The following is a 15,084-nucleotide window of genomic DNA, read 5'->3' as shown; positions in this document are numbered from 1 at the left end:
GCAAAAAAGAGCAAAGTAAAAACATGAAAGAGATTGGAAGGATTTCTTTTCAAGTTCTAACATATTAACCCTACGTTTACCCCGATTTAAAGATTAAAAAGAATTAAAAACGCAGAAGTGCACGTTTAACTTTCAAACCAAGGATCACTGAATTAATCAATAAAACACAACAATGTTTTTCACCTCATTACTGCAATAGTTCAAACTCATTGCAGCTTGGGTTCAATTCACAAAAAAGGACTCTTCAGTGATCTAATAAGGTGCAGCACGGGAAGATCGAAAAGCTTTGAAGAAAGTCACCAAAAAGCTTTGAAGAAAAACAGTCAACACTCATTCAACAATAATTGAATTAGAAATTTTTTAAGGAGCCACAAGACAACATGTTCATAACGGGCGGCAAAATTATCATCACATTCATAAAACAATGGCAGCCACTCTCTACAAATCAAACATAATTCAAAACTCTCTTTAAAAAGACACTATGCTGCTGTTGAGAGATACACCAACCAACAACAAAATGATGAAGGGAATAAGAACTTTCAAATTGCTAAATGGCAAAATTCAAAGTCTTTTCCATCAAATCCAAATGAGTACCTAAAATAAAAAGTAAAAGAGAGGATAGTATTAACCGTTTAGCCTTTGCCACTGCCTGTCAAGCATTCAGATTTTAACCCAAATGCTCAACACCACTACCATCCCCCACAAGTGAGGCTAGAGAGCAGCAACAGAAGCTAACCATCACGACAAAATTGACCAAGACATAAATAAGAGTATGTTTAATTAAGCAGGCATTTCATTTCTTCTTGGCAGCAGATTTTGTAACCTTTGCACTAGTGGCATCTTTCTTCTCCACACTCTTGATAACGCCAACAGCCACAGTTTGACGCATATCTCTCACAGCAAAACGGCCAAGAGGTGGGTATGCAGAGAAAGTCTCCACCACCATGGGTTTGGTGGGAATCATCTTGACAAAACCAGCATCACCGTTCTTCAAGAACTTTGGCTCCTTCTCAAGCTCTTTACCAGACCTCCTGTCAATCTTGGTCACAAGCTCAGCAAACTTCACAGCAATGTGGGAAGTGTGGCAGTCAAGAACTGGAGCATAACCATTTCCAATCTGACCAGGATGGTTCATGATAATAACCTGGGAGGTAAAGTTGGCAGCTTCCTTGGCAGGATCCTCCTTGGAATTAGAGGCAACAAATCCACGCTTGAGATCCTTGACTGAAACATTTTTCACGTTGAAACCAACATTGTCACCAGGAAGGGCCTCCTGAAGAGCCTCATGGTGCATCTCTACAGACTTTACTTCAGTTGTGAGCCCACTTGGGCCAAAAGTGACAACCATACCAGGCTTGAGGACACCAGTCTCAACACGCCCCACAGGGACAGTGCCAATGCCACCAATTTTGTAGACATCCTGAAGTGGAAGTCGGAGAGGCTTGTCTGAAGGCCTCTTGGGCTCCTGAATCTGGTCAAGAGCCTCAAGGAGAGTAGGGCCCTTATACCAGTCAAGGTTGGTTGACCTCTCAATCATATTGTCACCCTCGAACCCAGAGATAGGAACAAAGGGAATCTTGTCAGGGTTGTAACCTACCTTCTTGAGATAGGAAGAAACTTCCTTGACAATTTCATCATACCTCGACTTGGAGTACTTTGGGGTTGTAGCATCCATCTGTAGAAGAGAGATGCAGATTCATTAGCAACTTCCAAACTACATTTACTGAAATATCTAATTGATATTCAATGGAGTGCATTGTCATATGACCACTTCATGTCTCATTAGAAGAAATTACCTACCCAACCAGCCAACTATGTCCTGCAACGACACAAGGCTGCAGGAACATCTTTAATTTAAGCCAAATTCTGATTTGCAATTGTGCATGCGCAACATGACAAAATGCACTTCCAATAAAAGAAACTAGGAGAAATTATGAATTTACCTTGTTGCAGCAGCAAATCATTTGCTTGACACCAAGAGTGAATGCAAGCAGAGCATGCTCACGAGTCTGACCATCCTTGGATATACCAGCTTCAAACCCACCAGTAGTGGAGTCAATGATAAGGACAGCACAGTCAGCCTGTGAGGTACCAGTGATCATGTTCTTGATAAAGTCTCGATGACCAGGGGCATCAATGACAGTGCAATAGTACTTGGTGGTCTCAAACTTCCACAAGGCAATATCAATGGTAATACCACGTTCTCGTTCAGCCTTGAGCTTGTCCAATACCCAAGCATACTTGAATGACCGCTTGTTCATTTCAGCAGCCTCCTTCTCAAACCTCTCAATTACACGCTTGTCAATACCTCCTAGCTTATAGATCAAATGACCAGTTGTAGTTGATTTTCCAGAGTCAACATGGCCAATAACCACAATGTTTATGTGAACCTTCTCCTTACCCATTTTGACCACAAAAAACAAAAAACTGAAATTCAAAACAAGTAAAATTCAATAATTTTATTAGCATAAGCCAAAGAGAAGTGGAAGTCAGTGGAATGAGATCATCAATCAAATATTTTAAATGAAGTTGCAAGACCAAAACGAGAGAACTTCTAATATCACCACCATTCCTACCGAACAGCATTCTATTAGACCAAAAAAAATGGCACAATCCTTCTAAAACAAAAATAAAAAAGCTCATTTCATGGACACTGAGCAGCAACGAGCTAGCAATTATTAATACAACAACAACCCTCTCAAACAACTTAATTCAGCATAAATATCTGGATACAATTCAGAAGATTCCAGAGTATCCTCAAAATCACTTTCAACAAACATAAATCACAGTGATTGTACACCAATGCTACTAACTCTAAAAAAACATGGCATAAGTTAATGATTGAACACACCGTTGCTAATTCTTCGAGGCTGATGATTTTTGGTACTTGGAACAGTTGAACTTACCAAGTAGCCCATGGCAGCAGATCATAAAGGAGTGAATCCAGATCCATAAATAGTGTTTGGACATTTAAAGAACTTGGATCCCCCAAAAATAATGCTCAGAACATTAAAACTGCTATCTTTTACATATAAAACAAAAATAGATGTAACAAATTCCTCACAGCAAGCACCCCAACAAAATTCTGTTTTAATATGAATATTAATTCCTTAAAATTATACATATCAGTTGTTAAAATCAGGGTTCTACCTAGGATGACTGGGAGATTAGCAGTATCAGAGAGGATCCTAATATCCTACCAACTGTATCGAATAAATGTCAAAAAACACAACTACATGAAATATTTTCAGAAATTTCAGTGATATAAAACTAGAAACTTGGTTATTCAGAACTATGAAAAATTGAAAATTACAACTTCAGTAGGTTATATACTCAAGCCCTCTGAAACTTCAGTGATAATGTTGCATTAACAACTCCATCAAACCAATTTATAATAAAATAGGAGAAAATACTTGAAAAAAAAAATCCATTGTTTTTATAACAAAAATCAATCAACAAACAGCTATATAACAAGAAGTGATAATTTTTTACTAAAAAACAACTGTTCCAAAAACAAACAAAGAATAATAAAGGTCAAATATCAAGCTGGATACTCAAAATTAATGTTGTCATCAAAAACAAACAATTGGCTTCAAGAATATTATTGGGACCTTCATCAGTGCCTTTGTAAGCCAGTCATCATCACAAACCTCACTATAATTATCATACTCATTACTGTATTAATTTCTAATTTATCCTCAACCTCAACATTAATGTATGAAAGACTTACTGAACTGAACAAAAATGAATTAAAAATAAGGATAAAGGACAATAATTTCTCCTGAGGTTTGACAAAAAAGCAGCTCACGCTGCATTGGGACCTCAGCTGAAATTTTAAAGATTCCACAGGCATCCGTAAGATTTGCCAAAAAGACACATACCTTTCCTTGTATTTGACAAAAACACAATCTTTTTTTAAAGGATATAAGTGCATAAAAAATTAAATGTCTGTGGGATTTTCGAAATCTCAGGGGAGATCCTTGGTTTGGAGGTCAGTGTCTTTGGTCGAGGAAAAAAAACTACTGCAAGACCAGGCATGAGGAGAAAAAAAAAATCCTTTTTTGCAACAAAGAGTGTCGAAGAAACTAAAAAAATACAATTAACCCCACTTGATAATTCAAACAATGCTCAAGAAAAAACCAAAGGGCAAGCAAATCAGAGACACCAGAGAAACTCGAGAAATTATTTATCAGCCAAACTCACGCAACCCATCAGAATTTATACAAAACATGCACATATATTCATAACAATCTTGCAAAAATTAAAACAGACGCAGGAATAGAATAAACTAGCAGACCAGATCATACGAAACATGGGTTTTGAAAGCTAATGCATCAAATCAGGTCAGCTTAACATCGAATCAAAACATAAAATCCATACTAACTATAAACGAAGGAACAATCAATTCCAAAACCGCAAAAAAAAACAAAAAAAAATAAAATAAAGGAACATCGAACCTTAAGCTAAGCTATAAAAATTGAGATCGCCTGGGCAAGGAGCTCCCTAATGGCGATTGAACTCGTCGAGAGCAAGGAAGAGGAGTAGGAAATTGCATCCTTTGCTTTAAGTACTACTCTCTTTACCACTGTACGTAGGGTTTTTCGCTTGGCCGTTGGATTGTTTTTGATCGGACGTCTATGCCAGCCTCTTATCTCGGTCGGTGTAGAAAATTAATTCACATCAGTTTTAAAATTTTACAATTAAATTGATAATTTCAATTAAGTATAATTAATGGGTTTAAACTGCATGAGATGTGTTTGAAAAAGCTGGTTTTGTGTCTTGTATAAATTTAAAGTAAAATTCAATATAATTTCGTCTTGCACTATATTAATTAATGTTTTAAAATTCAAATGCCTAAACATGATTAAGTTACCTTTTTTCTTTACCGAGATAAAGGAAATAACACAAAATACCTAATATTACCGTAAAAAAATAAAAGTAAAGGACCATATTCGTACATCCACAAAAATAAATAAGTTAAGCACTGCATGGAAAACTCCGAGTGTAATCCGGCAACAGAGCTAGATGCCTAAGTGAGAGCAAAGAAAAGGACTTTAAATTAATATCAGCAAAATAGTAGAGTGATCTAGGTAATTATTAATTAGTAATTAATTCTTATTTGATGTGACGTGTAAAAATTATGCATGGTGGAGCGAAACTTAGTTGTCACATGTTTCATATTTTAAAAACAGACAATATGAAAGGACAAATACCTTCTATAATTCCTTCAAATGAAAGACTTTTATATTTAGTATACAAGTGAATGTCACTTTCATTATAATTTTTTCAAGCCTTTCCACCTCAGCTTTTGCGGTTATTTATAATCTTAAGGTAATTTTTAGTTTGCTCCTATCTCTTGGTGTTCCTTTGGTGCAATTTATATCCTTACTAGATAAACCCTTCTCCCTACTAAGCGTGGCATAACGGGTCAAAACCTGACTAGTGACCCGTGACTGATTTGTTTAAACTAGGTTTGAATTTAATACAAGTAGACCCGTTTATCAATGGATCAATTCATATCCCGTCGAGCGAACCTTTTTAAAAAATAAATAAATAAATATTTTTTAAAAAAAATATATCATTTAACATGAAATGTTTTAAAAAATTGAAAATAAATAAATTATATTTTTTAAATGGATAACCCATTTACCACCCATTTATGACCCAAATACGTTTAACACCGACCGATTTAACCCGCCCGAACCCGGCCGTTAACCTATTTTGCCACCCCTACTTCCTACCCACTCTTCCCTCTCTGGCTTTGAAATATATTCTCAGGTTTAGGAATATTTATTTTTTACAGTATTTTTCCTTGCTTGTTTATTGCGAAATGGTGATATAATTAATGACAGATTGACCTGCATTATTACCGCTCTCATAAAGGGGAACTTAGACACTTGTGCTAACGGAGGCAACCCGGACAGTATCATCTGCCCTAGGATTCATAAGCGTCGCATGCGAAATTCAAATTTTGAAATGTGTTCATTGCTCCAGTTCATTGTCACATGGTGCAAATTTGATTCTGAAAAATGAATAGAAGTAACTTGAAAGCCTTGTACATGGACGATGGGAATGCCCCGATTTCTTATTTGGGAAAATTTAAACAGCATGAAAAATATTGTATGATTGATAATAAAATTCAACCAAGCATACAAGACAGATTCGTATTCTTAGATGATTTTAGCAGCCCTTTCCTTATGCAGCTGAATTTCAATAATGCCTACCATTAAGATATTTAGGGTGGCTGGGCTGAGCATTTCAACAAACAGCTAATGCGCACTTTGAATGGTTGTTTGAGAACTCAGACTTAATGCTCATAAATCCCTTAAGGAGAGACCTACCAGAGATCCCTTCTCGTTTGTGGGAGACAAGTGAAGCAGTGTGCTGTGCTCATAAATTTGCAGGAAAAATAGGAAACCAACCAAAAAAAAATTAGGGTTCTGGCTGATTCAAACTCTCTACTCTGTTTGGCAGAAAGCTTGTTCCCAAATTTGGACAACAAATCTGAGATTTTCAAATTTGAATCTCGCAAGAGGAGCTTCCTAATTTGTTGCCCGCACGGACAGGGTAGACGACTCCGTCTAGGTCGCCGCCGTCAACAAGAATTGGACGTGTCCTCCTTGGCCACTTTTCAGCAATCGAAGTAACGGGCACAGGGACACAATGGAGAGGTCATCAATTGAAAAAAATAAATAAAATAAAATAAAAAGAATGTTCACATTTTAAGGATAAATAAAATATAATTACTTTTTTTTTTTTTCAAAACAATTTGCAAAGAAATTCATGGTTAAATCATGGTTAAAAAACCATAGTTAACTTTTTTGCATATTTTTTCTATTATGCATTTTGGCCCATTCAATTTTATATTAAAATAAATAAATATGATATTATCTAATGATCATTTTTTTTTGACGTACTATTTTTTTTTAGAATAAATTGTACTTCTTCGGTATGAAAAGTAGAATATTATTAGTTATTTATATTTTATAAAATTTTATGGTTGGGCCAAAGAAAATTTTAAAATATATTTCAGATAATCATATATTGAATAACTTGACGAATATCCAAAATTAAATAAATCCATAAATTTATCTATGAAAAATTAGCTTAGTAATTTTGTAACATTTTATGTTAAATAAAATATAAATGTTTCCGTTGCACAATAATAAATCTACTAAAATCAATTATTAAATTGACACTTCAAACTCAATTCTTTTGTTAAATAACTATATGAATTATAGGCTTTTTTGTAATTTTTAATCATGAATGAACTGTGGATTTCTTTGTAATTTGTTTTGGGAAGAAAAACTATTTATTTTATTTTTTTGTAATTTTTTATGGAAAGTGAAAGTAATCATGGATTTTTTTTTATTTTTATTTGAAAGTAGTCAAGCTTGAATTGTCTTTATCTTATTAGGTTAGCCTATGAATGATGTGGTAGACTTAAGTGTACCTAATAATTTTTCAAGGCATTGAGCAAGATGAAACCTCAGTTCATCTTAACAAGATGATTCTTGTTGACCCTATGGGTCATACCCTATTTTGATTATGACAAATACTCTGGTATTTGATGTCTATCAAGTTTGTGTGCAGGTTCATAATAATAAGATCATTTGATGGCACGTAAAGACTTGAAGACCGAAGACCCTGAAGAACATTTTCTTGTTGTAATATATATTATTTGGGTCTGTAATAGTAATTTAGGGAATATGGTCTATAATAATTAATGTTTTACCTGCATGGTAGGATGAATAAACTCAATACCATAGATAGACATTAGGAAATACCCTTCGGTCGACCAATAGTGGATTTTTCCGGTGTCCCCAAATGACCTAGAATGACCCTAAGACACTTACACATGCACATAGATATGTGGTAATATGAATAGGGTTAAGGTATTAGGGAGTTGGAACCGAAATGCATTAAAAATGCATGTTCGGTCGATCGTACTTCACAGGTATATATCTCTCGGTCGAACGAACCAAGACCAGGTCAACAATTTGACCACTTTCCGATCGATTGAACTTACCTGTACAAAAATGCCAGATCGACCAAGCCGGTGTTGGGTCAACAAGTTGACCATAGCCCGGTCTATCGAACTTGTTAGTTCAAAAGTTTTTGGTTGACCGAACTCGGACCAGGTCAACAGTTTGACCTCAGTCCGGTCGACCGAACTCATATAGTTCATTTATACCCGGTCAACTGAACTCCCTTCGAGTCAACTTTTTGACTACCTGGTCGACCGAGCCCAAAATATACTCCAACGCTCTGGTCGACCGAGGGTCCTCGGGAGATGTTCCAACGGTTTGGTCGACCGAACTATCCAGTTCAAATCGTCATGGTCGACCGAACCTCGCAAAACTGAAAAATCGTCCTTGGACCTCCAAGTCCGATCGACCGAACTCATAGTTCATTTCTTGCCCAGTCGACTGAGCCTCAAGAACTTCGGTCGACCGAACTTGTCCTGGTCGAGCAGTGTCCTCAGCTTGCCCCTATATTTTTACCGTGGTTAACTTTTTTAAATGAGGTTAAAATAACTAAATTGTATTAAAACTTTTCTAATAATTCCAAGTGTGTCCTAAATGGTCATATTTTTGGGAAAGTCTATATATACCCCCTCATTTGAAATAATTAGCATGAGATTAGCAAATATAATTAGTCAATATCCTCTCAATCTCAAAAAGCTTATATTTCATATTCAAGCTTTATACTCCCACTCTTACTCATTCATATTGCAAATACCTCTTTGTAAGAGTATTCTTGTGTCTTATCTCATCAAGTTTAAACTATCTTTGCTTGTTCTGATTGAGATTTATTTTTCATAGAGAGTAAGCTTCTAGTTTTTCTAGGAGGCTTCATAAATAAGTCTTCCATAGAAAAACTTTTTTAGGGCTTCTGAGTTTTGTATTTTCATTACAATACTCAAGAGTTCATATTGGGCTTTGGTTGCGAAAAATATTTTACAAATCGTTTTTCAAATATCTCTTGTGATTTATCTTGAGAAAAATATTTTGAGATATTTGTTTGCGTACTGAAGATCTTTGTTGTCATACTTTTTGATTGAGAATATCATTTTATTACAAAGATCAACTAAATATTTTTGCAAACCATTTTTGAATATCTTTTGTGGTTTATATTGTGAAATATTATTTTGTTAAGATATTTGTGCATATGCAAAAGGATCTTTGTTGAAATATCCTTTGATTGATTCTATTTTCTTGAACACAAAGATCAAATTATTTTATATATTAAATCTAAATATCTCTTGTGGTTCATTTGTGCAAAAATATTTGTTAAGATATTTAAAGTGTGCTTGTGATATTGGTTTGTGCATTGTGATTGAAGTCATTATTTGACACAAAGATCATATCACTTACACTCTGACGCATTGATTGTCATATTTGCATAAATATTTGAGAGTAGACACTAAGGCTACACTGAGCTTATCAAATCCTATCTTTTGATAGTGTATTGATTATATTGTGTGTATTTGAGTACATAGAGCTTTACATGAAAGCATAATCAATATACCATTTGATTGTATTTCAAATCTGTTGTATTCCAGTCACGGGTCTGAAGAGGGAGACTAGCCCTGTGAAATAGTCCCGGACTGACTCAGACCCGATTAGGAAAACTAGGTGCGCCATCCTGCTAAGGCGTGTTGGTTGAGGTTAGCCCCTTAATTGACCTGGTTGTAAAGGTTGAGGTCAGCCTTGTACTAATTGACCAGGTTGTTTAGGTGCCGCTCCACCCGTTAAGTGAGCTTATAGCGGTAATCCTTATGTTTGTTAGCCAAGGCGGGGACGTAGGCAATTTGGCCGAACCTCGGTAACATTTCTAGGTGTCGTCTACTTTACTACTTTATTGTGCATGCTTGGTTAAATTCCTATTGCAGTTTAAATTACGTTGTATATTTACATTGATTTATTTTACATGCACTAGATTGACCATAGGCTTGTGTAATACTACTGTTAGTGGATTGACTTAGGGGATAAAACTTTTTAAATACCAATTCACCCCCCTTTTGGGATTGCACCAAAGCTAACAATTCCCCATTTTCGCAACCTGAGTGTTTTTTTTTTGAAATTTTGCTAATATAGTTCTCAACTTGTTTACCACAGTGATAGTTTGGACCCCACAGTCTTCAATGCACATTGTCAAGGTGAACGAGTGAATGCTTAATTCACTTTACTAAGGCGAACTCTTTTTCTTTTTAATATTTGGTGTGAGATTTCATTTCTAGGCCCCAAGACAAGGCTATGCACCCTCAACCTCCACGGGTTGATGTTCTCTAAGAAATGACTCTCCAATAAGTAATGGATCATAATTCATGAATTGTTGACCCATGGGTCATACCTTGTTTTGATTATGACAAATATTCAGGTATTTAATGTCTTTCAAGTTTGTGTGTAGGGTTATATTAGCTTGATCATTTGATGACACGTGAAAGCTTGAAGACTGAAGACTAAGAAGATCTATTTTATATTGTAATTCATGATATATTATGGGTTTGTAATAGTAATTATGATATAGGTCTATAATAATTTTTGCATGTCATGCATGTAGGTTTTGTAAGCTCAAAATGACCGTAGAATGACCATAGGGATTGAATGACCTTAAGGCACCCTTCGGTCGACCGACGCCTGATTTTTGGGACTATCTCAAAACGGCCCTTGAAAAGACTTTAGTGTGACTCTAGGTCCCAGCACTTACACACATATCATATAATATATAGGAGTGTTAAATCTACGTTGAAATTGAATATTATTAAGGATTTTGTGAGAGCTCGGGCGACCGAACCCCTAGAGTTCAAAACTCCTCAAGTGCCTGAACTGCTGGAAAGTCAACAGTTTGACCAGGTTTCGGGCAACCGAACTTATATTATCATATCATCCTCGGGTGACCAAACCCATGTCAGAATGCTTTTTACCAACTCGGGTTGCCGAACCTTTGCGTTCAAAAAGGCCCCGAGTGACCGAACACACGAGTTCGGGCTACCGAACATATGATCGAGCACCCGAAGTTACGAAGTGAGGCTACTAACTTTGATTTGGGCAACCGAACTATAATCCGGGTGACCAAACTTTTTAGCTTTTAAAGTTGTGTCTGTTCGGGCAACTGAACCACGGTTCAGCCACCCGAACCTCGGTGGGTTAAAATTGTTTTAATTGCGGTAAAATCGGGTTAAGTTGGGTTAAGTGTGTTTAAACATTTTGAATCTTTTTTAATAATTCCCAACGAGTCTCAAACAATTATAATTTTACCCCTGCCTATAAATATGGGTTCATTTGTGAGGATTAGTGTGAGATTAACCAAAATAATTAGTAAAATATCCTCTCTATCTCAAAATCTCATTTAGCCCAAAATACTCTCAAATATTTATTCCTTTGATACATCTTGGTATTGTGAGAGTTTATTGATTGGTCTTGTGTATATTAGGCATTACTAATACTCCCATTGTTATTGTTTGATTGATTGATTTTGGGGGGAGTTTAGTTAAGTTTATCCCACAGATTTCAATATTATAAATCTTGTGTTAGGATAAACAAACAAGCTTAGGAATCTTTGTATTGTCATTGCAAGATTTCCTTAGCTTTATTTTTGTTGTGCAAAAATATTTCCTACAAGCTATAATATTTTTCAAACTATTATTGTGCTCATTTCATTAAAGGAAATCTTTTGAAGATAGTTTGATTATCTGATTAGCATCTTTGAAACCCTGATTTGTTATTGAGAGTTGATATAAATTGTTTCAAAGATATAGCTTATCTTAAAACACTCTTGAACATTATAGTGATCATATCTTGTTGAGTGTTGTTTGCACACTTATTCACATCACTGAGCTTACATTTCTACATAGTTGATGTGTGATTGATTAAATATATTGCGCGTATTGGGTACATATATGCTCTACATGAAAGCATAATCACTGTACCATTTGAGTGAACATATTGTTGTATTTCCAGGCGTGACCTGAGGGGGCGGTAATCCAGCTCAGGAAGGATTGTGTACGTTGAGATTAGTCTTGTGTTAATTGACCTAGTTTGTTTAGGTTGAGGTCGGCCCTGTGCTAATTGATCTGGTTTGTTTAGGTGTCATTCCACCCGTTTAAGTGAGCAATTATAGTGGTAATCCTTGGGCTTGTTAGCAAAGGAGGGGACATAGGCACAGTTGGCCGAACCCCGATAACATATCTTGTGTGCTTGTTTATCTTTCAGCAATTTACATTCTTGCACATATATATTATAGTTGGTGAATGCTGTGCACGATTTTAATTTCTGCACGTTATATTTATCTGTGCATTTGGAACTACATAGACAGACCCTAGGTTGTGTATATATTGCTGTTGGATAGATTAACCTAGGCGATAATTTTAAAATCTCCAATTCACCCCCCCCCTCTTAGGAATACACCAAAGCTAACATGAATCATCCTAATTCATGAATTATGAGTCCACTATGGTTGTACCAATTAAAACATGGTAATGGTGTATGAAATGTCAACAACTGTTGTTGACCTTATTGGTCATATCCTATTTTGATTATGACAAATATCTTGGTATTTAATGTTTGCCGAGTTTGTGTGCAGGATCTGTTTTGCATGAACTGACATTATCATATGGTGTATAAGGAGGCTTGAAGGGAAATGAAGACCCAAAGTGTTTATTGTTGTAATTTATATTCAATTCATTCGGGTATGTAATATTAATTATCCAAGGTCTGTAATAATTGATGCATGTCATGCATAGTAGGGACTATAAGCTCAAGACCATAGATTGACCTTAGAGATGAAGGTCGACTGACGCTGGATTTTTGGGATTAAGTAAAAAGACCTTAGATAGACCTTAGGTCCTTGCATAAACACTTAGGAAAATCCCCACTATCAACTAATGTAATCAGGGGTAAAAATATGACTTAGGTCTTTAAAATGATAGGGCCTCGGGCGACCGAACCTTGGCATTGAAAATGCCTTGGTCAACTGAACCTTGTCATTGAAAACGCCTCGGTCGACCGAACATGTGAAAATTCAAAAGTGTTGACCTAGCTCGGGCAACCGAACATTTCCACCTGCCCCGGGCGCCCGAACTTCACATTCATTTTCACGTTGGGCGACCGAAATAGCAAGTTTGGTAGACCGAACTTAGAACCAGGCGACCGAATATCGAGCAGCTTGGAAAATCGCCTTGACCAGCCACCCGAACTTGCCACTGGGCACCCAAATGCATAAAATGTGATTTTTATTCTGTGAGTGTTTAGGCCACCGAACCTATTGTTTGGGCGACCGAAACTCTCGGGTTAGCCAAATTTTATCACGGGTTATTAAGGGTAAATCAGGGTTAATTGAGTTAAACTTGTTTTAAAAAAAAATTATTATTTACGCTTATGTCTCCAACGGTTATTTTTTGAGTGTATCTATATATATATATAGGTTCATTTGCAAAGATTAATAAGAGATTAGGGCTTTTGATTAAGAATTTTCCTTTGAAATTTTTAGAGCTCCTTTCTACGATTCCAACCCATATACTTCACTCATACTCATTCCTTTGCAATTTGAGTGAGTGTATCTTGAGAGATCCTACACTGCTTAAACTCTCATTGTTGTGTTGATTGTTGATTTTCTAAAAGAGAGTTAAGCCAAAAAAATTTCCCATAGATTTAGTTCATAAATTTATTGTGTGGGAAAAATCTTGCTAGCTTGTGAGTCTATGCATTTTGTTTGTAAGACTCTTAAACTTGTCTTGTGTTGTGAAGCAAATATTTTTGATAAGTTTGGTTTATAAAATATCTCTTGTGCTTAAAGTTTTTGAAAATCATTTTGAGATATTTGAAAAATCTTTGAAACCTTATTTGTGGTTGATATATATTTATATATTGTTTCAAAGATAGATTGTGAACACACTCTCACACTTGGATTGCCTAGTGACATTATCTTGAGAGTTATAGTGTTATCTTCACTGAGCTTATAGATCTATCATTTGGAAGTGCATCAATTATAGTGTGCGTATTGTGGTACAAATTTGCTTATGTTAGAAGCACTTGAATCGTACGCAAAATTTTATATTTATTGATTGTATTCCAGGCGTAGCCTAAGGGGGTTTGATTTAGCTCGTAAGGATCAGTTGTTAGGGTCTTCTCCACCCCGCAAGGAGAGTTTGTAAAGGTTGGGGTCAGCCCTATGAATGTGACTTAGAGCCTTCTCCACCCCACAAGGAAAATTTGTAAAGGTTGAGGTCAGCCCTGAGAATTTGACCTAATTGTAAACGATGTCGCTCCACCCGTTAAGTGAGCATTAGTGAAATCCTCGGGCTTGCGAGCTGAGGTGGGGACGTAGGCAGTATTGGCCGAACCCCGATAACATATCCGATGTCAATTTTATTTTTCGCAATTTACTTTCTGCACCTGTATGTTATTTTTTATTACTCTGATTGTTTGATATACTGAGAATGCTTTAAATTGATTAAATATCAGCTCAATAGAATATTTGTGATATTGGAAAAATACTTAAATAGACCCTAGGTTGTGTATTACTACTTCCGGTTAAATTGAACCTAAGAGATAAATTTTTAAATTTCCAATTCACCCCCCTATTGGGAATACACCAATTCCAACAACTGCTCACCAAATGCAAACACATCATAGTAATTTATAGTTATGGGATCCACCTTATGTCTAATATGATCTTTTATGGGAAAAAATAAGATTAATAAGAATTACAATTTTTTCATAAATAATTCTTGGAAATCATGAATCATACTTGAAAATCATGTTTGCACTTTAAAACCTCTAGCTACTTATGTCCTCAATTTATTTTACCAATGTAAGTCTTCAGTCCTTAGCTTTAAGGTGATTCCCAGAACCCCTTGTTTGAAGAAAATTTCCCCAAAGTATTTTAGTCATAGTAAATCCTCAATTTAAATGTTCAAGTAGAACGTAAACCCCTTCTTTAAAATAGATGAAGAAGAAGAAGAAGAAGAAAACAAGGTGGTCCTTTTTTGTTTGTTAGGTCTGAGGTTATTTTCCCTCTTTGTTGTGGTGAAACCTTAATATTTGGGTCCAAGGTAATCGTGGTTCCTTACACAATGCT

The 15,084-nt window shown here is 35.7% G+C and overlaps 1 protein-coding gene across 1 annotated transcript; it reads right to left on the bottom strand.

Annotated features, from left to right (window-relative positions):
* Positions 1 to 383: 383 nt before the first annotated feature.
* Positions 384 to 4,642, bottom strand: LOC131168411 (elongation factor 1-alpha). Its single transcript, XM_058127799.1, has 3 exons — positions 4,458 to 4,642; positions 1,944 to 2,427; positions 384 to 1,675 (listed from the first exon to the last, which is right to left on the bottom strand). Exons 2-3 carry the CDS (start codon positions 2,403 to 2,405, stop codon positions 794 to 796), a joined length of 1,344 nt encoding a protein of 447 aa, XP_057983782.1. The 5' UTR covers positions 2,406 to 2,427; positions 4,458 to 4,642; the 3' UTR covers positions 384 to 793.
* Positions 4,643 to 15,084: the final 10,442 nt, after the last annotated feature.

The sequence above is a fragment of the Malania oleifera genome, chromosome 11, assembly GCF_029873635.1.
Source record: "Malania oleifera isolate guangnan ecotype guangnan chromosome 11, ASM2987363v1, whole genome shotgun sequence".
Classification (NCBI taxonomy): Eukaryota; Viridiplantae; Streptophyta; class Magnoliopsida; order Santalales; family Ximeniaceae; genus Malania; species Malania oleifera.
This window is presented reverse-complemented; position numbering and strand designations above follow the sequence as displayed.

Excerpts from the sequence above, each read along its gene's own strand:
- LOC131168411 (XM_058127799.1), bottom strand. The coding sequence starts at position 2,405 with ATGGGTAAGGAGAAGGTTCACATAAACATTGTGGTTATTGGCCATGTT. Across the intron at positions 1,676-1,943 it reads TGATTTGCTGCTGCAACAAG|ATGGATGCTACAACCCCAAA; the intron begins GTAAATTCATAA and ends TCTCTTCTACAG.